Consider the following 24,449-nt stretch of genomic DNA (forward strand, 5'->3'; position numbering starts at 1 on the left):
CCTGAGGCTTTTTCACACCAACTGTTACGTCACCAAATGCTGAACGGCATAGAGGAGGCCATTTTTAAAAGTTATAGCGGGCGCTAGTTTTTATACGATGTTCTTGTAACCTACATCAAAAGTTTATTGGACTACTGGAAACATGTGTGCCAAATGTTATGGCAGTACGTACTTCCTAAGAGCCAGACATAAGTACTCGCCACGGCAAAAAGTAACAACCCATGGATAAAATACCCAACCTAGTCGGAACTGAACATGAAAAAAATAAAGAGAAAGCTTTTTCTCGCCACATGTTGGCGCTGTCGAGTTTTGGCAAAAGAGCCCTATGAGACCCTTTAAGGCAGGACAATCATCAAGTACAGTAAGTTTGGTGCACATACATTAGAGTACAGACAAGTTATAGCACTTTAAATTTAGGGTTAAAAATGGAGGAGGTAACTTTCAACTTCCTGTTGACACCCCTCTCCTTTCTCGAAAAAGCTATTTTTTGATGGCCCACCTAGACCAAGGTCTTAAGGCTCTTCATGTCAAGGTTTGAGGCGACTACGTCATTTAGCTTTGGAGGAGGGGCCAGTCCCGTAAAACAAAATTATTTTGTCTACAACCAGGTGGCGCTAGGTCCGGTCAGAAACATTTTAACGCAGGCCTGTTAGGGGCGGGGCAATAATTAAACCTGTAAAATATTCCAATCAAATGTTAACTTTGGGAGTTAGTAACAGTCTAGTGAGTTTGGCATGTTTTCAAAATCATATATCATTATAATTAACCCCACCTAAAGGTTAGCCCCTATTGGTGAAAACTCACCATTTTGATAACTTTAGATCTCCCATGTCTCATGAACACACCCACCAATTTTGAGGCCCATTGGGGAAAGTCCCGACGACAAGTTCGTTCAAGTGGGGACCCTGGAAATGGCCAACATGGCTGACTTGCTGTTTGGTTTGGGACTTGGGTGCCAGGACTTGAGCAGTTTGGGGCAAAGTATCAACTCACTAAATACCGTAGCTCTACTTTGGGAAAAATGGCATAAAAAGCAGTTTTTAAAAAATAGAGGGGGCGCTGTTGAGCAATTTTGGGTACGATTTTCTCCAAACACCACCCTTTGTAAATTTTCACAGACATCTAGTGATCTGCCAAATTTGGTCAACATTTGAGTATCTTAAGTGCTCCAAACAGGCGACATTGAATTGAATTGAATCCTTTTATTTATTCATTTACTCATCTTGCATACCGACCATCCTCGAAAGGGTTGCGGGGGTTGCTGGATCCTAACCCAGCTTTCCTCGGGCAAAAGGCAGACTACACCCTAGACTGGTCGCCAATCAGCGTAGGGCACACAGAGAGACAAACGACCATCCGCACTCCGAATCATACCTTCAGTCACCAGCGGGAATCGAGCCCACGCCTGCCCGCACGCAAGTCAGGCAGGTGAAGCTCTACACCACGATACACCCCAATGCTTTTATTGTCATTATACAAGTATAATTAGATTCAAAGCTTCACCACGAAGTGCATAAAAACAACAACAAACAAACAGAAAAATAAATAATCAATAAATAAGTGATCTAATGAGATCAGCAGAGTGGAGCGGCCATGCTCCGTCGCAAGTCCACGATGAGTTCTCTGGTTTTGGAGACATTCAGCGCCATGTTGTTGAAGGCGCACCATTCAGCAAACAAACAAAAAGATAGATAGATAATCAATCATAAATAATAGATAAATAAGTACTCAACATGATAAATAAGTAATAGTAGACATAGATAAGTAGTCACATGAATAAGTGGTCACATAAATAAGAAGGTAAAAAGTGACTTAAGTGGTTATCAGTAAGTCTTGATTAGGTCCTCCTAGATACAGAACTCAAGTTGAGTATGGTGATGGCTCTAGGGAAGAAACTGTCCTTGAGTCCGTTTGTCATGGCTCTTATGGCCCGTTTTTCGATATTTTTTTTCGACAGTTTTCGACTGTCCACTTTAGGGCAGCATGTTGAAGAGTGGAAGCCGGGATATGTATTGTCTATTATGATACTCTCTGCCTTTCCTAGGCACTGAGATTTGTAGATGCTGGACAGGGTTCGTAGGGGGCAGTTGATGATCTTTTGGGGTGTGTTGATCACCCTCTGCTGTCTTTTCCTGTCTGCTTCTGTGCAGCTTGAGTGCCACAATGACACAGCTTAGATCAGCATGCTCTCAATGGCTGACCGGTAGAAGGTCACCAGCAGGTTGGTTTTTAGTTGCTCTTTCCTGAGTACTCTTAGGAAATGTAGCCTATGCTATGCCTTCTTGACGAGTGCTGTGGTGTTTGCCGCCCAAGTGAGATCAGCAGAGATGTGGCCCCCCACGAATTTGAAAGTCTCCACTCGCTCCACACATTCGGCGTTGATATACAGGGAGGACGGAGCGGCATTGTTCCGTCGGAAGTCCAGGATGAGTTCTCTGATTTTGGACTCGTACAGCCCCAAGTTGTTTAGAGCGCACCCCTCGCCAAGTCTAAGGACCTCATCTCTGTAGGCTGTCTCATTCTCCCCTGTGATCATCCTCACCACCGTTGTATCGTCCGCAAATTTCACAATGATATTCTCAGGGTGTGTGGGTCTGCAGTCATGTGTATAGAGCGAGTAGAGTAGTGGACTCCACACACAGTCTTGGGGCGAGCCAGTGCTGAGCGTTCAGGTGGATGAGAGGTGGCGTTCCAGCTTCACGTGCTGGGGTCGGTTGACCAGAAAGTCCTTAATCCAGGAGCAGATGGAAGGTGGGAAACAGAAAATACAAAGCAGTTACCGTATTTACTCGCCTATAAGCCACCTTTGTCGGACAAAAAATGATGACCGAATCGAGGGAACAGCTAATATGTGCATAAAAAGTCGACATGCATGAAACTGCAACTTGGCAACGCCATAACACCATGATGCAAGACAATGCAGCAGATACGGTCATTTATTTCAAAATACAGAAACGATAAACAGATAAAACACGAAACAAAATTTATTTTGATGTCTATGAATGAAATTCAAGAAAAAAACTCACTGCTCGCTCGGGGCGCGGCCATCTTACCTAGGGATGGAGGACCCCAAAGCAGGCGAGGGTGCGAGTCTGGTTCTTTCAAATCTTTATTTTGATCGTCCGCGAGGCGGGCGAGCACAAGAGGGGACGGCGGAGGCGGGTCGTTAGCCGTAGCGGGAAGGTCGGTTGCCGTGGAGTCCGTGTGGAGGGTACAGGGTCGAAGGTGAAGTCGTTGTCCATGGTCCGTGATCCGTGGTCATGGAGGCAGAGCGTGGTCGAAATCCTGTGAGCAAACAAGAGGTTGCATATCAATAAGGCAGGCAAGGAAAAACGCGAGAGGGTACCTAACAGTAAACTGTTAAGACGATCCAGGGCTCGTCATGACTGGCTTGATCTGGGAAACGTGGAAGGTGGGGTGGATGCGGAGGGGCGGTGGGAGCTTGAGGCGCACGGCGCATGGGTTTATTATCTGTTCGATCTTGTAGGGGCCGATGAAGGGACAGCTTCCGGGACTCGGTCCTTAGGGGAAGATCACGGGTGGACAGCCAAACCTCTTGACCCACAACGTAGGCTGGTGCGGGGGCACGACGGTGGTTGGAAGCGAGCTGAAGCACGGCCCGGGCCCTCTCCCAGATACGGCCACATCTGGTCAGGTGTGCCTGGACGGAGGGCACAGCAATCTCCGCCTCCAGGGAAGGGAATAAGGGGGGTTGGTAGCCTAGGGAGCACTTGAAAGGGGACAGGTTGGAGGAGGCGTTAGGGTGGGAGTTTTGGGCATATTCGATCTAGGGCAGATGTTCGCTCCAGGTGGTTGGGTCGGCATGGGTGGCGCAGCGAATCGCTGCCTCCAACTGCTGATTTGTGCGCTCACTGACCGTTTGACTGCGGATGATATCCCGAGGAGAGGCTTGCGGTGATCTTCAGGGCTGAACAGAAGGCAGACCAGACGTGCGAAGTGAACTGTGGACCCCGGTCGGAGACGATGTCTGTTTTTTAAATCAGACTTTTCCAAATTGGTAACTCTTAGCTGAGCTAATGTCCCAGTCAGAAAAATCAGTGCAGCAGGGAATAGTGCAGTGACAAAGGGGTTGTTTAAAGCTTATATGTTTGGAATGTAGGCTTTTTAAAAATGAAAAAAAATAAAAAAGATCTAAAATTAATTAATTTGAAAAAGTCCCATCCAATGTTCCCTCTAATTTTTTGTTTGTCTGGGCAGAAAGACAACCTCACTGAGCACACTGAGTACCAGTGTGAGCAACATCATCATTGCTCGCTATGGGCACACACCAGTATCACACCTGCCATAAGCAGGTGCATGTCTACTACACAGAAATAATTTAGCACTAATAAAATGTAATGATTAATATCTATGAATGAGTGGTTCGCGCGTCGGCCTCACAGCTCTGGGGTCCTGGGTTCAAATCCAGGTCGGTCCACCTGTGTTGAATTTGCATATTCTGCCTGGGCCTGCGTGGGTTTTCTCTGAGTACTCTGCTTTCCTCCCACATCCCAAAAAGATGCATTGTAGGCTGATTGGACACTCTAAAATTGCCGCTAGGTATGGGTCTGAGTATGCATGGCCGTCCGTCTCCTTGTGCCCTGCGATCGGCTGGCCACCGATACAGGGTGTCCCCCGCCCCTGACCCATAGTCAGCAGGGGTAGGCTCCAGCACCCCCCGCGAGTGATAAAGTGGATAAAGCGGTTCAGAAAATGAATGAAAAAATATCTATGAATAAAACGTCTTCATAAATTCCATTAGAATATGCACAAATCCGACTTAAATTTTACCTTATTTTACACATCTGTCCTTCTCACTTCTCATTCTCGTTCAAATGACTTTTCTGCTGAATGTGTCACTTGAGATAGTCAAATACCCATTTATATGCAATATTTTTCCATGATTTTGCTTTGATTTATTTAATAAGGGATAGCACATTAATGAACATATTTATATTCATGTTAATGAACATATATATGTAAGATTGTAGCCGAGGGCTAATTTCCAATTATAGTCCATTCTGTAGGTTGAAGACAAACGATCACACATACTAGACACACGCACGCACACAACCACACACACAGCAGATTTAGACAGTTCTCACCTGATTTCGCCGCTTGTTCTTCTATTTGCTCTTGCTCAGTAAAGTAAAAAGGAATGTATTAAGAAATATTACAATGTAATTTAAAAAAAGATAGAAGGGCTGTAAAACACGAAAAACATAAGAGCGGACAGACCTGGCTGCCGCATGAACGGCGCCATCATGAGGAAACAGGAAGAAGAAAAAGTTTGGATTTTATTTTGTGCACGCCATATGATTGCTGCTGCGCGGAGATGACGGGAGTAGTGCGCAATTACATTGGTCCCATCCTAATACAGTCACAAAGTACAGTTTTCTATGTATAAGTGTGAAATGTTCTCACAAACAAGAATACCAGCGAGATTATGCAGTGTGGAGAATTCAAAGTGATTGTCTTATTATACAGTAAAATCATTGTATTACATTGACCTTTTCATAGAGTGCGCTCTCAAACACAGAGAACCAGTGTTACACCATCTGACTGCTTTCAATTAGTACGTGTGTCATATTTCATGTTTCGGATCCTGTCATTCCTTGTTCTTCCTAGGGATCCAAAGGCCCAAGAGGAATCAAAGGATCTGCTGGAGACAGGGGACCAATGGGAGGCAGAGTGAGTGACAAAGATCGAGAGGAGTTGCAGATATCTGCCTTTAATCAACATTTATATATGTGAGAGACGATCTGTAAATTGTGTTCATCCTCAGGGTGAAGATGGTGTGGCAGGAAACGGTACTGCAGGTTGCCCAGGGTTCCAGGTGTGTATTTATCACAGTTTAAACAGTTTATGCTGTATTGGCTGTCCATTCATAGCATTTAAACATATCTGTTTCTCAGGGTTACCCAGGTCCTCGTGGAGATGCGGGTGAATCTGTAAGTTTCCATAGATTTACTTTAAATTAAGTGTTAATTTTAGTAATATATTTAGTCAGATTGTAAATGAGGAAGTTTGCCTGTTATTCCTGTTATTCCACGTGTAATGTTGTTTCTTGGAAACTTTAGGGTGGCAGGGGAACCCCTGGACCCAAAGGAGATGATGGAGAAGCTGGTGACCCAGGCCCAGATGTAAGTCCACTATGTCTACTATTGGGATTTGCCAATTGAATTTTCTGTCAAAATGCTGTGACTTAAATATATGGCTTATTCAAACATTTCATTATTTATGTCTCAATTTTAGCTATTTTGCTTCGATAAAGTCAGATCTGTGGTCTTTTGATTCACGTCTTTCAATGTTCTGTGCTCTAAGAGACTCAAACACGTTCCAGTCTTTCTTTGTCCATCCTTCTTGCTCATTCAATCTCCTTCTGGATTACAGTTGGAAATAATTCCTAATGCAGAACTGAACATTGTGTGTGAATGTGTGCCATTGGGGAAGGGAACTTTGAGCGAATGCAGCTGTGTATTTGTCGTCGTCAAGGATACCAGGAAATGAGAATGGAGGATGAAACTACATTACTCTTTGCGTGGGTGTGCGTGGGTGTGCGTATGTGTGCGTGTGTGTGTGTAGATCTGCATATGGCTGAGTCAGTGAGAGAGAGCGCAAATGTGCAGACAGACATACTTTGTGTTTAAGGCTTAACACATTAACCACCGGTTCAATTTTTACTTATTTCCAAAATAAGTGTGTTATGACATAAACATTTCTGCATTTTGTAACTTTTGTAACCACCTTGTCACACTGAAAATTACACAATTTTGGAATGTTAGGCATTTACACTCTGAGCTCAGTTTTAACTTGAAAATTCAAATTTGGCATTTGCATCAAAAAACACAGTTTAAACACATGATTCCTTTATGATTTCTATCCGCATAAACACCACAAATCCTGTAGCTTTATTTAATCAAAGAAAATAAGAAGCATACTTGGGCAAACTTTTAAAAACATAGCACATGTATTAGTCTCCCACACAGATGTATGTAAGTGACAGCACTGGGTTTAAGTTTGATTTATTTAACAAAGGGACAATACATATTAATGAACAATGGCGCACCGCATTTATAAGCGCAGTGTCAGTAACAAGTGCTATTTCTGTATTTGACACACACACAAGACGCACCGCACCAAAACACGCAGCCAGGCATGTGACATTAGTATGTACGTATGGAGTCCTTACCTTCGAGACAGACGGTAGCCGCTAACGGTAGCGGCTAACGGCAGAGGAGTGAGACTGCACTTTTGTGACACTACGTAACATAACAGAAACTTTAAATTTGACTTAAATGAACTTAGATTACTATACACACACCTGTACATTAAATTATGGCAAAGTGAATCAAACAGTCCATGAAGCATACAATTGGATGTTCTGTATAATCAAACATTAACAGACAAGAGACTGTGGTTCAGAGGTGTTTATAGATTGTGACTGATAGAAGTAGTAGTCTTACAAAAATCTTTCAGACTATCCACTGTTAAAATATTTTGGGACTTAACTGTATGCAGATGCTCACTAAGGTAGGAAGCAACAGTCCCATCTGTCAAATTACCGCATTTTCACACCTATAAAACGTACCGTGTCATAGGGCGCAGTCTCATTTGCGGGTATATTTTCAGTTTTTTGTCAATACATTGGACGCCTCGCCCGATAAGGCGCTAGCATGACACTAGGCTAGCGGATGTTGTGCTAGCCGCTAGCGTATGCTATGCTAGCTGCTAGCATATGTTAGGCTTGGCACTAGCGTGTGTTTTTTTTAAAGACAGCACGAACAAAACTAAGTTTGATAATGCTTTATTGAGGTCAAATGTACACTCTGATATAAAGAGTTCAGCGTTTAACATTCTAGGCTCCATTGTCAGTCAGAGTTGTGTATACCGGGAACTTGATTCCAGCTTTGGCGAAAGCTCAAACAACAGTGCTGGCCGAGACTTAAGCCCAGTCATCCACAATTCATTGTAACTCGCGAAATTTGGGTTTAGGTGAGATTATTTTATATCTATTTGGATTTGACAAGTGCACTTATTTTGATAAGTAATGCAGCAAACACATGCCAAAACATATAGCAATGCAAAGCGATAAAACTAAATAAAGTTTAAGTTTCACATTGTAAGATCGATAAATATTGCAGAACATTAACAGATGAGGACACGATAGCTGAGTCGAATCCTTGTAAAGTAATACCTTGACATACGAGTGCCCCAACATACGAGCAATTTGAGATACGAGCAAATATTTGCCTTGAGATACGAGACAACTTTTGAGATCCAAGCATACGAGACAGGCAGGTGGCTGAGACGCGAGAAGCTGCTTATGATTTCAGCGCACTGTCTTTCTCGCCGCATCTCCCTCGTGCAAAGATCTCTACGAGCACTGGGCGTAGTGTTGCATTCGTGTTTTTTTTGCGTTAGTCAGTGCAGAATTAGGGAAAAACTGGGTCCAAAGCAAGCCGGTGCAATGAAGGGTAGTGCGAAGAAAAGGCATATGATGACAATCGATATTAAGCATGAAATAATTGAAAAACATTAGAGCAGTGTACACGTGACTGAGCTGGCTCGCCAATACATATGGAGTAGCAGGAAGTTCACCTCAAAAGCCGCGGTGGAATACAATAACCTCTTTGCCTTGGTTATTGCACAAGAAGGTTTAAATGTAGTGTGACGTAAGATTAAAACTTTTTTAAAGTGTGTGTATCGGAATCTAAGTTCTTTTAAGTTAAATAGAAAGTTTATGTTATGTTACGAGCGCATCTGTCAAGTCTCTCTCTATCTTTCTCTCTGTCTCTCTTCCCTCCCCGCAATCTGTGTTGTACTGAATAATGGCTCATTTTACTATTAAACATCATAACAGTTAGTTATTTGTTACTCTGTTAGTAGATGGGAAATTACAACCAATATATCAATGTTTTTCCATTCTAATGTCCTGTTTTTTGGTGGGGGGGTTTCAGAGGGTGGGAACAAATTAATTTGTATTTAGTTCATTTCTATGGGAAACGTTGATTTGAGATACGAGCAAATCGACATACGAGCTCGGTCCTGGAACGCATTAATCTGGTATCTCAAGGTGTGACTGTATGAGCATGTGCCAACAATTCTTCTTGTCAGTATAATCAGTATAGAGTTCACCTGAATACTCATTCGTGTTTACAGCTATTAACACTGACACAAACCAGAACCCTTGATGTGTCACCAATTACATTTTATATCTTTTATTAACCACTGGAAACTATTTTTAAATCTTTAACAGAACAATCAACCTGGACCTCCAGGAGCTAAAGGAACCAAAGGTCACAGAGGACCTGAAGGAAAACCGGTAAGCATGCTACAGTCTGATATTTGTCTATGCAAGTTGAGGAAATTAATGATTTGCTGTCTACCCACATGTAATAGACCCTTCCTTATTAGCACTTAAACAGTGTTTTTTTCTGATAAGGACAAAGATACTTAACCTGACACGCTAGATTGATTGTTCCGTTTAGTGTCTACTACGAATATATTACTTGTATCAATCCAGGTAAGATCCAATTAAGACCTTATTCATGGGAAGAATCTTCAAAAATTATACTTCTGTTGATTGGACAATGGCCCTTTTCATCACGCAAGTTTATTAACCATTTACACTCGCAAATATAAACATTCCTGTCCAAAAACCTCTATATGATGTTCTTTGCTGCTCCTTATAGGACAAAATTAAGTCAATTTCAGACATAGCTTGGTAAATTGACCTATTTACAAGCAAGGATTTGCCCCCTGACATTGTATTCTACCAGATAGTTTCTTCATCAGATGGCCAGTAAAGGCTACATTACACCTCTTGCAGCAACGACAAGATTGGCTGTGCTCACGATGTTGTATGTATATTCTCAAGCATACTAATCAATCTTCTAAATTTCACTGCCTGCACAAACGCCTACAATGTAGCGGATCTAATCGTAGCCTTGACACAGAAGTTAATTTTTTCCGGACAGTGTGGCCTCGCCACATAAAGTTGACACAAGACCACCGTGCTTGAAAGGAAATTTAGCACTGATACAAAATGTAGTAACTTTGGGTTTCCTTTCGAAATAAAGCACGGTTGACAACGATGATCGCGGAGCCTGTCCATACTTTCCATTTTCGTCAACAAATAAAGTATTTATTTAATTTTTCATGAGGGTGAATGTCCTCATGCAGAAAAAAGACAAATTCATGCGTTATTTTTTTTCCGTTATAAAACAACAAATAACAAGGTTTGTACATCCTCACAAGTGGCTGACAAAATAAACATGGTGGGACATTCTACATTACATTCTGAATGCAGAAAGTCTGTCATCCTAACGTTCCATTGTCATAACGATGACTACGAGAGTAACCGTCAAAATCAAAGCCAAACAAGGTATTGTATTGACATTCCTGCATCATTTCTTGGGCTTTTATTTAGGATTGCCCATAACAGCATGTTGATAGATTTTCCATCTGGAAACTTGATTCAAAATACAGCTTTACATGGAAGCAGTCCATTATACAAAAAGAAAAAAAACAGCATGTTCCAAACATTGCAAGTTAAATGAAGGACATTGATTGTTTCAGGGGCGCACCAAAATGCTAGTCTTAATTATGTTAAATGTGAAGTTTAGCTTTTTGTCCCATATTATGCTCTTTATATAACAATGTAGTATTTGTTGTTGAAAAAATAAAACCAATTTATGTTGACTCACCTTAAAATTACATTTCTACAAAGATTCAAACTCTGTTTAAGTAACATTCGCAAAGAAACATGCGACATGTAAATACCATCAATAAGATTAGATTCTATATTAACATTGATATTACAATAAAACACATACTTCTCAAAGATTACAAAGCAAAATCACATTTTCTGTCTTTTTAATCCCAATGTCATTAATGTAATAAAGAGTAATGTTGTAATTAACAGATTTTCCATGCATCAAGTCCAATGATGCAATTTCCAAGCAGGAAACAATTAGAATGTTGCAAGGCAGGCAGGAAACACTTAAGTCTGGTTCTACTTTGTTGTTTGAGATCCTGTTTGATTTTTTCCCCTGGTGGCTGTTTTTTGTTTTAGCAGCAACTAAACTTTGTAGGTAGACACCACAAAAAGTGGCCAAAAAATATCATTTGAATGTAATATTTAGAGCCAATGTAGTAGTTGTAAGAATTCTTATCAGCTGCAGTGTTTTCTTTGCTGTCTTGCTTCTGTTTCCATTGACACCGAGTGAAGGAACTAAGCACAGCTCCTCACCACTAACACAACTTAAAACCACATAGTACTTTGAATCATTTTGAATCGGGAAGAATTGCACGAATCTGCAACCCTCCCACAAGTGAACAATATGGAAAACCAAAGGATGTCTCTATATATATGACTGTATTTTTAGATGCACCTTCCAAAAGTATAGTAAAACCTTCAGTTTCCAAACACTGTTACTTTTTATGCATTGCAAACGTCTGACTTGTGTGTCTTGAACACATATCCCAGACTCAGCATCATGTGTTCATGTCTGTCTGAGTTCTTGTGAGCACACATGCATCCAAGACACTTTTGAGAAAGGAAGGGAAAAAAAGGTTTAAACCCAATTTATCTTTTGTTAAAACAAAGCAGATGTTTTGTTTCTGCAACTACATGAGAGAATAAACTGTCTTGGTGATGAGGGAGGGTTCACATGCTGCTGAAGCATATCCCAAAAGTATACTTGCCTGTGAGTGGGGGTGGAAAAATTCCTATAGCAGGAATTTTGATTTTAGATGAACAAGAATTATACATATTTCCCTAATTGTTTTTATTATAGTTGTGGTATTTGTTTAATCACATCTATTTGGCAAATTATACTGCCCCCCTATCCAAATTCATTATTGTATTTCTTGCTTTTAGGGACCTCTTGGGCCTCCTGGACCACCAGGAACTGATGTAAGTCATGAATCTGATCCCTCACCCATTTATTAGCCACAAGACAGAAGATTTTGACAACATTCCCCAATGACGCTGTTTTGAGTTTCCCATTTGAATATAATACTCTATGTTCAGACGGTAGGCAAACATTCAATTTCCGGAAAACCAAATCTCACAGCCTTTCCAGATTCTCTTTGTAAAATATTGTCATTATGTTTTCCTTTTTTTATCCGCTGTTTTGATTGAAGAAGTTTGTGGAGCGAGTTAAAATGCTATATAACGTAGTGGAGAGCAATGCTATAAAGTAACTTGCACTCCACCCCCTCTCCTCAGGAATGTGAAATTCTGGATATCATCATGAAGCTCTGCTGTAAGTTATGCTTGCCCATTTTTTATGCACATACACACATACGGTTTACACACACAGATACGAAAAGGAAAGCCTGTTTTTGAACCCTTTTTTCCGTCAATGTCTTGTTGGAAGGGATATCCCTGTTCTGATCTCATGATGGGAAAGTGGGCCCCAACTTATAGTTTTTAGAGGATTGAAATTGCGTGAAAAAGATCGGGTTTGAAAAAGGTATTGATGTTTTCATTTATTTCTTTATTAATTCTTTTAATTAGGGCTACAATCTTCGAAATTATCATGATTTATAAGGATAATGTCAGAAAAAAATTACTAATAACATTTCAACGTAGCAAGAAACAACTTAAGCAGAAATAAACACTCCTGGAGAACGTTAAGATAGCTGTTACAGGAAGCTAACAGTAAGATAGCATCATGCAAGGTTGATTATCTTTGGCGTTTGATATTTTACATTTGACTGTGCTTTTTTTAACTCATTAATCGGTTCTCGGTATTGGCAGATCCTCAAAATCAGGTGACTTGGACTCAAGTGAAAATTATGTGCTCAGTACAACCTTAACTATGGGGCTAACGTGCAATCACACCCGAAACGCTTGTGTTATTCTTCACACTTAATTAACGAACTTCTTATTTGTGTTTTTCCATGCTTCTTGGATCACATCACAGCTTGTTGTGGTAAGTGGAAAACCTTAAAGGGAAAGACAACACCTTTATCATGTGCATAACAACAACAACAAATGTTTAGTGAATCAAACACAGACAAAAAACATTTTCTGATTCGGAAAAGTAAAGAAAAATATTAATAAAAGCCAGTATTTCTTAGAGTATCCATTGTAAATGGTGGCAGACATTTTTGAAAGGCAAGTATTTTTTAATTGAATTGAATTTAATGCTTTTCCAGACAATCAAATGAGAGTATTCCAACTTGTCCTCCATTACTTGTGATTTGCGCCCTTCCGGATTTCAGTTTTCTTTGCATATTTATCACACAAAGACAGATTTCCGGCCATCAAATCAATTTTCGTATGACACAGAGACAACCCAAGGAAAGAGAAAATGCCGTTTCTAAATGGTGACTTCATTCACTAAGGCAGAAAAAAAATTACAAACGTGTCTGGTTCTCTGTGGAAAAAGTAATTGTGCCCCTTTGTTAAAATCACAAAGTAACTGTGACTAATCACAATTATTGGAAAGCTGAGTTCAATTTCACAGGCCACACCCTCACCAGATTACCATTATATATATATAGGTTTTTCTACATTTCCACAAATTTAAGAAATGGCTATTTGAATACTTAAATACTTTAAGCATTTGTATTAGTTGTTGCCCTTTGCTTTAAGTCTTATAGTAATATCTTCCCTTATACCATGGTTTAAGAAATAATGCGATTTTATTGTGGTTCTTTTTGTCATCAGAATGTAAATGTGCTGCCATGGACTTGGCATTCATTGTGGACAGCTCCGAAAGTATTGGCTCTACCAATTTTGCTCTTGCCAAAGACTTTATCATCACTGTTGTAGACAGACTGATTAAAGACCAGCAGGTCAAGGTAAAAGCGTTTTCTATTATGTTTAATTTGTAGTAATTTTGTGCATGAAGCCCAAATTATGTTCAAGACTGTTATGACTGGGTGGCCTCCTCAAACATTCTCGGGAATAAAACCATTGGGACAAAAAAAATGTAGATTATGTCTTGGCTTTAAAGACTGGCTTCCGTTTATCTCTCTCAAGACTCCCTTCTTTCTGTTTGGACATAATTTGGCAGGAAGGGTTGGGAACATTCAATTGCAGAGAACATAATGGTAAACATAAAAAAAAACAGATAAACAAACTGTGTAACCCACCCCCGTCTTTCAGTTTGCAGGTAATGAGTCCAGGGTGAGTGTTGTGCAGTACAGTGGATCAAAAACCCAGGAAGTTGTCCAGCTTGGAACCAGCGTTGGTACTCTCCTTGAGTTTAAACAGTGAGTTGTCATAAACAAATGCACAGACTCAGCTCTGACTAATCCCATGTTCCACTCTTGCTATTTAACTAATCAGTTTATGCATTGCATCTCACCACTTTGTCTCATATGGATTCAGATTTGCGTCAAAAACAATTCAAACTCCAAACAACTGTGAGCAAAATAATGGCACTCAAGCAAACAGTGATCTGAAAATTAAAAATAAACACTTCCTTTATTTTATATTCTCGCTGCCCAGACTTTTGCTGCCAAACTGCCAAACTTACTCACTTGCGTCACCTGTCTTTTTGCTTGTGAAAGACATTTCTCTTTCTCGCTGCCTTTCTTTTTCGTGCGCTCGCAGTTTTTGCATTTTGATCTTTGAAACAAACATGGGTGGACAGTTTTTAAGGGAAGTACATCACCCTCTTTGGTTAAGTAGATTTCCTATACCCCCAGAATTTATTACAGGCTTATTCATTTGTACCCCCTGCAACACAACAAAGAATTCATATACAGTAATACCTTGAGATACGAGCTAAATGCTTTCCGGCACCGAGCTCGTATGTCGATTTACTCATATCTCAAATCAACGGTTCCCATAGAAATTAACTAAGTTAATTTGTTCCCACCCTCTGAAAAACAACATCAAAAATTAGGATATTACAATGGAAAAACATATTTTCATTGGTTTTAATTCACCATCTACTAACAGAGTAACAAATAACTAGTGGTTATGATTATGATGTTTAATACTGAAATGACGCATGATATATCCGGTACAACGTGGGGTGCGCGCGAGAGAGAGAGAGCGAGAGAGAAAGAGAGAGAGAGAGAGAGAGAGAGAGAGAAAGAGAGAGAGAGAGAGAGAGAGAGAGAGAGAGAGAGAGAGAGAGAGAGAGAGAGAGAGAGAGAGAGAGAGAGAGAGAGAGAGAGAGAGAGAGAGAGAGAGAGAGAGAGAAAGAGACACTTGTTGGACGGCAACGCGCTCGCAACATAACATACGTAAACATAAATTTAACTTAAATCAAGGGTTCTGGTGGTGTTGAAGGCTCCCCTTTTTCAGACGCTTGCTTTGCTTTTAAATTCATGTAAATTCCGCTGCCATTTTCGCATATTATTTACTCGGTCACGCCATCTCCCATTAGCTGTTTATCTTTTATCCATATTAATAGAAGGCTCTCCATCTCGTTATGAATGTCACTGCGCAGCTAGGAAATTATGGTTAGTCTTTGGAAGGCCTGATATCCTTAATAGCGTCATTCTGCGTCAGGATGGTGCATATTGTTGAAAAACTCCTCTTGTATTGGCGAGCCATCTCCGTCACGTGTACACCACTCATAGAAAAAAATGCAACGCTCCGCCCAGTACTCCTAGAGATCTTTACACGAGGGAGATGCGGCGAAAAAAACTGTGCGCTTAAATCATAAGCAGTCTCCCGCGTCTCGTATGCTCGTATCTCAAAATGTGTCTTGTTTCGCAAGGAAAATATGTGCTCGGAATTTTACTCATATCTCAAATTCCTCATATGTCGGGACTCGCATCTCAAGGTATTACCGTATTTTCAATGCCGCTTATTCTTGTCAACGTCGCGGGGTGCTGAAGCCGAGCTGACTTCGAGCAAAACACCTTAGACTGCTCGCCAATCAGTTGTAGGGCACACATAGAGACAGTGAACCATTCGCATTTCCAATCACACCATCACCGATTGGGAATCGATCCCACATTACCCACACAGAAATTAGGCAAGTCAAAAGAAGCCACCGCACCATCGAGTGGCCACAGCCAAGCAACCATCGCAGTCTCTCCATTAATTTCATTTTGTAGCTGTGTTATACATTGCCATCCACAGTAAATCACCCTGGAGTTAAGGTCAGAGTCAGGGGTTGGCAATAAATAATTGGTAGAAATGATTGAAGTATATTGCCATAAATATATTTTCCACTGGGCTTTCCCGATGTAAATATATTTATTTTTATGCTGGAAAATTATCAATTACTGCTCGGCGGACCAAAATTATTTCCAATAATTTTCCTCAGCCATTTTCCGTAGCATGCGAGAAATTTGCAAATACATGCACGCAAAAAACCCGCCTAAATGCACATTGCTCTAATTTCTCCATGCATTCAAGGTCAAATGCTGTGTGCGGTGTGCACAGTGCATGCACGTGCGCACACGCCATTCTTGCATGTGCATGCGAAATCCGCATGATCAGAATGCGGCTAATTATTGGTCGGGACACTTACAGTTGTTTGGCTCATGCATTTCCCCACGTTGACCACACGTTATTCCGTACTCAACATTGACACAACATTTCCAAGAAGAACAAAGCGCTGGTGAGACTCCATTTTGGGATCGCGAGTTCGTCTCTTGTGTCGTATAATCCAATGCTCCTTCGGAAGGTTCCCAATAGTTTTCTATTTTTTCATAGAAATCTACAACCGCGAACCCAAAAACGCAATTTTCTTCTTGATTTCGGATGGGAACTTCGGGGTTGTAGCCCTAGGGGTCATCAAAATGTAATTTTTGGAGTTTAAATCTATTTTCCCAATAAAAAAATTCTCACACCAATGCCAATTATTTTCGCCCTCAATGTCAGAACTCAATTATAAAGGTAGCCAAATGCGATAAATTTCCTTGAAACTTGGCAATTTACACACCGATTTTCTTTTCTAAATTTGTAAAATATTAAAAACTAGATTTAGAAATATATTGCAATAATTTTCAATTATTGTTTTCTACAGTGAAATTTTTTAATATATTTATTTTTTGCAGCCTAAATTAAAATAGATTTATTTAGAGAGACAAATATATTTCTGACACAAAAAATAATATTTTCCAGGCCCTGGTCAGAGTTATTTACTGGGCTATATGCTTTTTTTCTCTGCAGGGCTGTAAAAAACCTCAAATGGTTGGCTCAGGCCACTTACACAGGCGAGGCCCTTAATTTTGCTCTGGAAAACACCATCAAGCTCATGAGGCAGGAGAACCGTGTTGTTCTCGTTCTAACCGATGGACGCTCCGATATTCTCAGGGATAAGGTCCCTCTCAACGTCCTGTGTGGTCAAAACATTAGGGTAAGAATTGAACATTAAATCATATCACATCATCCACTATCAAATTGATTTTAACAAGAAAATCTGTTGGCTTGCAGGTCGGAGGTTTAGGCGTGAAGGACTACTCTGGCCGTCAGCCCAACCAAGAGCAGCTTGGAGATTTGGTGTGTAAGAGTGATCCCAAACCAGGCTTTTCCTTTGTTCTGGACAACTTTGCTGAGCTACTTGATGACACTTTCCTGCAGAACCTCACATCCACTATCTGTCAAGGTATTCCAACAGGAAAACCCAAAAATGCACTCAAAATGTGTACATTAATCATTTTGTAGTTTCTTATTATGGATGCTCCAGTCCAGTTGTATGCTACGATTCTTATCATCTTTGACTAAGATCTGCCAATCACGAACTTGATCGTATGGTTTATTCATTCATTAATTTTCTGATCTCCTTATCCTTACAAGGGTCGCGGGGACTGCTAGAGCTTATCCCAGCTCACTACAGGCAGCAGGCAGGGGACACCCTGAATCGGTGGCCAGCCATTCGCAGGGCTCAAGGAGACGGACAATCATTCACCCTCACACTCATACCTAGGGGCAGTTTAGAGTAGGGGTCGGGAACCTATGGCTCGCGAGCCAGACATGTCTGTTTTGATGGGTGCATGCTGACCTGTGAGCTAATATGTGGAACCCGCTGGTGAGAGAGCAGAATCCCAACCGTACCAATAAAAGCCTCGCTTTGGCACATCAAAGTGGCGCCGACACGAACTCTAGTACTGCTACGTTGACCAATAGGAGCGATGCGTTGGCACATTTCCGTGTTCACGACATTACTTCAAGCGCCGATACATCGACCAATGGCAGCCTCGTGTTGGCACATCAGTTGTGCCAAAACTAACTCTATCGCCGCTGCATCGACCAATGGGAGCCTCATGTTGGCACATCTCTGTGTTCGCGTCATTACCTTGAATGCGCTCCATTGACCAATGGGAGCTTTGCTAATTCCAATTTTGTTTCATTAGACTCCCTTAAGCGTGATGCATATACTCATTGGTTAAAACCAGCTTAACAATGTTATTAAAATAATTTAGATATGTATTGTACTTTAAAAAGTGTTTAAATGCCAAAAAAATGAATGCGTTTATTTGTACTTTTAAATTCTGAGTATGGCTCTCATGGAACTAGATTTAAAAATATGAATTGTTTATGGCTCTCTCGATCAAAAAGGTATCCCCGGATTTAGAGTGTTCAACCAGCCTACCCTGCATGTTTTTTGGGATGTGGGAGGGAACCAGAGTACCCAGAGAAAACCCACACAAGCCTGGGGAGAACATGCAAACTCCACACAGTGAGAAACAACCTAGAATTGAACCCTCAACCCCAGAACTGTGAGGCCGACACGGTGATCACTCGATCACCGGCCCACCCTCATATGGATTGGCTTTTTTTTTCATCTATTCGCAGTTAGCGATGTTAGCAGTCCTAAGAAAAAATCCCACCTTATTTTTTACTAAAAATTGACGCGATATGAAGCCCGCAGAAACTATTAGTAACATAATTGAATACAATGTTGAATTGAAATTACTCGGGTTTAACTGCTGTATTTATTTAAAATATTCAATAATCTCTTGTCTGGTGTATTATTCTATTTGCAACTAAATTATATAATGGCTCTGTCGCTCTCTGTGCAAACTGCTAATGGAATATTTCCTTACACCTGAAAACAAGAAAAACTGTTTAAGTATGTTTTATGTGCCACGCAATTGAAATTAATGTGCATTAGATTGGTTAAAGAAAAAAAATCCAAATATCACTTAGATGAGGTTTTCAATAAAAGAGCTATGGCTGACTGGCGACCAGTCTAGGGTGTAGTTTGCCTTTCGCCTGAAGACAGATGGGTTAGGCTCCAGCAATCCCTGCAACCCTTTTGAGGATGGGCGGTATGGAAGATGAATGAATGAGTAGACTGTCTTGTTTAGCGACATTAATAAAATATTTACATTCAGACAACACAAACCTTGTAGAACTTCCACACACCAGACATTCTGTTTGAGGGTTGCAGCTCAGTCTCTGTTATTGTTATTTTGATCAGCACAAGATTGATAATCTTCAATGACATGAAATTGCATGCTAATGACCGATTGAGTGGAGCATCCATAGTTTTCATTTTTGCAAACAAATTAAACTGGTGTAAAATGAATGCATTTTTTGCTTCCAGATAAGAAGTGCCCAGACTACAAATGCCCAAGTAAGTGTTTTTTTATTTTAACAGTCACATTCACTCGCACTGTGACACGTAGTTTTATGAAAATAAAAATGGTCCCTTCAGGAGGGTTCAGACATCCTACTTTTGTGGCAATTTTGATTATTTTCTGCTACTAAAGCCGACATTTTTTCACCTGATAGCTTTATGTACAGTATCAAGACTGAAAACATATTTTCTATGCCTTTGTTCACCATTGCTCGTGATGTGTCTGTTGTTTGTTTCATCAAACAGTGGTGACTTATTTGACTTGTTGATGGTGAATGGGTCGTATTTATGCACATTTGTGTTTAGACTGCAGTGGTGTCAGACAGATTTTTATCCACTTACAAATCATGAGCCCAGCTCTAATATGAAAAAAATCATAATTTGACTCCTCACACTGCATGCAAAACAGCAGCTACGTTTCGCATAGCGGCAAAAAAAATAGGAACTAACCTGTCATGTATACCTAACATGTATTGTAAACATAGCATTAATGTGACTTCGAGTTATTGATTTGTGTACTAATCTATTGTTTTGTGTATTTTGCAGTCTCCTTCTCTCAAAATCATGACATTCTACTGATGATGGACAGTTCAGCGAGTGTAGGCCAGAAGAACTTTGAATTAAGTAAGACCTTTGTGCACCGATTGGTTGAGCGCTTCCTGAATGCTCAAAAGCAGAGAGGCGTCAATGTCCGATTGGCTCTGGGCCAGTACAGCCGTAATACCCGCATGGAGCAAGGCCTCACTACAAACATGACACTGCTGTCCTATTCCATCAATGAGATGGCCTATCAAAATGATGGCACCAACGTGTTAGAGGCCATGGACTTTGCCATTAAAGCTCTCCCTCGCCGCAACGACGGAAGTGGAAACAAGAAGAAGGTGGTGTTGTTCTCAGACGGCAGATCTCAGGGTGTCACTGAGGCCGTGCTGGAGAAACGAGTTCGTGATTTGGCAGATGCCGAATTGGAGCTCTTTGTCATTGCTGTGGGCAGCCAAGTCAATGAGGTCAACGTGCGTACACTAGTGAGCAGGGGACAGCGCGGTGACATCAACTATGCTCAACGCCACCTCTTCCGTGTGGCCGACTACACCTCACTGCTTCGCGGAGTCTTCCACCAAACTGTCTCCCGAAGAGTGTCCATGCCCTAAGTGCAGGACCAAAAATAACAGGAAGAAACACTTAAATTTTTTTGTCCCATTATGATTAGTCAATCTCATTTACTATACACTGTTATATTTTGTAATGAATGTCACAAAGCAACTGATGATTCTCTTCAAAAGTAGTCTCGAAGGTAGACCACCAAGGCGCTTTCTGGGCTGAATGATAAACATTTTTTGGAATTTAGACTTAAACACATTTCTTCTATTTCATGTAATTAATCTGGATCAGACCACCCCAGAGAACATTTTGACAAGTAAATGAACCAGCCACTGATGTGAATTGTAACCATTGACATGATTTTCTCCATTCAAAATAAATCTCTAAAAGGAAAGCCCATGATTCTTTTAACAGAATACTCCAAATGCACCAAACATGGTAATCCAAATGCACTATATTCCTCAATTGACGAATGAACAGGACTGAACAAATCTGTAATAGTGGAAAAAAGGATGTGACATCATGAGGCCTCTTGAACAAAACGTATTATCACTACACCTGGAACTGATAGGAACAGCTGGCATCTTGCCTAACACGAAATGTGTTCACATGACTTTTTTTATAAATGTCTTTCGCAGAGCTCTCTTTACTTCTAGCCTTCGGTAATTGTTCCAAAAACAATTCTCCCCTTCCAACTGGTTCAAATTACACAAACCCGCTGTACAATTTTTGTGCAGCTTGAGATGACTCTGTCAAACACACATAAATACTTCTTTGTATTTCATTAGTGAGTTAGGAAAACATCTGTCATGGTTTAAGGCTGGGGAAAAAAAGTTACACTACCACCCACCTATAGTAGAAAAGTTTAAAATGTCAGTTCCCCACTTTTATTGCCAATAAGAAGCACAGAGACACGCTACAGTTATCATTACCTTTGGTGCTATTAAGCTGTGTTTCAGCTTTTTGTAAACAAAACTATATACTTTGGATAGACACATCAGGAATGTCATAAGTGTTTCTTCAATAAAGGTTGTTGACAAAGATGTCTGCTACTCACGTTCATTTACTCCTACCAGTCCACTCCCACAATTGCCAACACATTTGTAAAAAAAAGATTTAAATTTACTTATTTCAGGATTTCATGGTGAAAGCCAAAGGCATCCAAGGTAATTTCTAACAACAACAAAATAAATGAAGTCAAACAACACTAAAACAAAGAATCGTATCATCTGTGATATCATATATGGCATAAATATATTTTCCTAAATTATGGCCTTTTTAACACAAAAGGCTCCCATCCATAGACCAAATAAGAAATGTGTGTGTTTGTGTTACGATCGCGCCGAGACGTCGTGGCGCGATCGGAGGGATTTGGACCCAGTAGCGGGGAAGCAGGAGCGGACGAGGCGAATTGTGCTCATGAGAATATCTTTAATGACTCCAAAGCCTTACAAAGTAACAAGGACTTGTACATCCCAAAACGAAACAAAACCGGAGCATGGAGAACAGTACCTTTGCAGCGATGTATGCAGCGGTGCTCGGTGAACAATCTCACACTGAACACCACGAAAACTAAAGAAATAATCTTGGACTTTCGCAAACACGGCACAGATCTGGCCCCACTCCTCATAAATGGAGTATGTGTAGACAGGGTCCAGTCCTTTAAATTCCTGGGGGTCCACGTCACGGACAAGCTCTCATGGTCTACAAACACCACGGCAGTGGTGAAGAAGGCTCAGACACGACTCCATTTCCTCAGGGTGCTCAGGAAGAACAACTTGGGCTCCAATCTTCTGAGAACCTTCTATAGAACCACTGTAGAGAGCATCCTGGCGTACGGCATCACAGTGTGGTACGCTGGAAGCACGGCGGCAGACAAAAAGGCCATGCAGAAAGTGATTAACACTGCCCAGAGGATTGTCGGCTGCTCTCTGCCCTCACTTGAAGACATTGCCAGCCCGCGGTACCTCAGCAGAGCCAAGCACATCATAGGGGACCCTTACCACCCTGGTCACAATCTGTTCCAGCTGCTGCCCTCTGGCAGACGCTATAGGTCCCACAAAGCTCGGACAAATAGGCTTAAGGACAGTTTTTTCCCCACATCCATCAGACATCTAAACTCGCGCTAACATACACACATTCCCTTCTGCGGCATATGAATAGATGTTTGGTTGGTGATCTGCCTCCTACTAGCTGACTTGAAGGAAGGTAAGTGGCAGACAGTGTGCGGTAATCGAGAGGTAAGCGACCTGTATGTAATCGAGAGGTAAGCGACCTGTATCCACAACAGCGGAATGACAAATTACAAGTCCGTAACTTACACTTATTTAGGTCTTTTGCCGATTAAACGTAGCTTACGGAGAAGCACCATCAATTTCGTCACACGCAGTTTCTGCGTGTGATGACAAGTAGGCTTTTTTGTGTTGTGGTAATGACGACATGGCCTATGTCCGATTATTATTATTATTATTATTATTAGTATCACGCAGGACGATCCAACAATGATTAACCACTTCCGTGGTGCTTAAATACACACATCCGGAAGTAATCATTAATCACTCGCAGCTGCTTGAACATAACGGCAAGCCCGGAGGGACAAACGAGCTGCACCCGACATTTTGATTCATTTAATAAGGGACAGAACATATTAATGAACATATTTATATTCATGTTAATGAACTTATACATTTAAATATGTAAGATTGTAGCTGAGGGCTAATTTCTCTCTTTAGTCTCTTGTGTAGGTGGAAGATAAACCATGACACATACTAGACACACACACATAGCACAGTTTTAGAAAGCGTTATGATCGCAATTCTGTTTGTCTAACAGCCAGATGATTGGTGAAGAGGTTCAGAGACGGGAGTTCACGTATGTTAGTTGGACTTGAGTTCCAGGTATGTGCGGCTCGGATAGATAAGTTGCTTTGGCTGAATGCACTCTTTTGGACTACACAGTCACCTCTAGAACCAGCACTTGTTATATAGAACGTCATCATCGGCATACATTTGGCAGGTGACAATTGAAGGACAACAGCTTGGCAGATCATTTCTGCAAAGACTGAAGAGCAGTGGTAAGCCCAGAACCTGCTGGTGGAGATCGGCGAAAAGGGATGTTTTCAGGCTGCAGAAAGAGCTATTGGGCATTTTTGGCCATCAAGACTCGGGAGTTGATGAGATCTGCTCAGAGTTTCTAAAGGCTCTGAATGTTATGGGGTTGTCTTGGTTGACACGCCTCTGCAACATCGCGTGGACATCAGAGACAGTGCCTCTCGATTGGCACACCGGGGTGATGGTCCCCCTTTTTAAAATGGGCTACCGGAGGGTGTTCCAATTTTAGGGGAATCACACTCCTCAGCCTCCCTGAGAAGGTCTATTCAGACCGATGACTGGAGCGGGGGGACCGCCCGGAGATCGAATCTCGGATTCAGGAGGAGCAGTGAGGTTTTCGTGCAGGCCGTGGACCAATGGATCAGCATGGAAGTTCACCCAACCAGTCTACATGTGCTTTGTCGACTTGCAGAATGCATTCGAAGACTCCCCCGAGGAGTCTTGTGAGAGGTACTCTGGGACTATGGGGTAGTGGAATCCCTGATACATGGTGCCTGGTCCCTCTATGACCGGTGTCAGAGTCTGGTCCACGTAGCAGGCAGTAAGTTGGACCCGTTTCCAGTGGGGATTGGACTGCCAAAGGTGTCCTATATGTCAGCTATTCTGTTAATAACTTGTATGGACAGACGCAGCCATGGCATTGAGGGGGTCTGGTTTAGTGGGTTCAGTATTGCATCCCTGCTTTTTGCAGATGATGTGGTTTTGTTGGCTTCATCAAGCTGTG

The 24,449-nt window shown here is 41.3% G+C and overlaps 1 protein-coding gene across 1 annotated transcript in view; it reads left to right on the plus strand.

Annotated features, from left to right (window-relative positions):
• col6a1 (collagen, type VI, alpha 1) overlaps window positions 1-21,658 on the plus strand; it is a 40,745-nt gene extending 19,087 nt beyond the window's left edge. Inside the window, exons 22-35 of the mRNA XM_077614421.1 lie at window positions 5,629-5,691; window positions 5,786-5,836; window positions 5,916-5,951; window positions 6,081-6,143; window positions 9,260-9,325; window positions 11,885-11,920; window positions 12,236-12,272; window positions 12,936-12,944; window positions 13,685-13,818; window positions 14,126-14,232; window positions 17,102-17,288; window positions 17,366-17,537; window positions 19,482-19,511; window positions 20,061-21,658. Coding sequence (XP_077470547.1) covers window positions 5,629-5,691; window positions 5,786-5,836; window positions 5,916-5,951; window positions 6,081-6,143; window positions 9,260-9,325; window positions 11,885-11,920; window positions 12,236-12,272; window positions 12,936-12,944; window positions 13,685-13,818; window positions 14,126-14,232; window positions 17,102-17,288; window positions 17,366-17,537; window positions 19,482-19,511; window positions 20,061-20,665 — 1,596 coding nt within the window. The 3' untranslated portion in view covers window positions 20,666-21,658. The remainder of the gene's footprint in view (window positions 1-5,628; window positions 5,692-5,785; window positions 5,837-5,915; window positions 5,952-6,080; window positions 6,144-9,259; window positions 9,326-11,884; window positions 11,921-12,235; window positions 12,273-12,935; window positions 12,945-13,684; window positions 13,819-14,125; window positions 14,233-17,101; window positions 17,289-17,365; window positions 17,538-19,481; window positions 19,512-20,060) is intronic.
• Window positions 21,659-24,449: the final 2,791 nt, after the last annotated feature.

The sequence above is a fragment of the Stigmatopora argus genome, chromosome 12 (assembly GCF_051989625.1).
Source record: "Stigmatopora argus isolate UIUO_Sarg chromosome 12, RoL_Sarg_1.0, whole genome shotgun sequence".
In the NCBI taxonomy this organism is placed as follows: domain Eukaryota; kingdom Metazoa; phylum Chordata; class Actinopteri; order Syngnathiformes; family Syngnathidae; genus Stigmatopora; species Stigmatopora argus.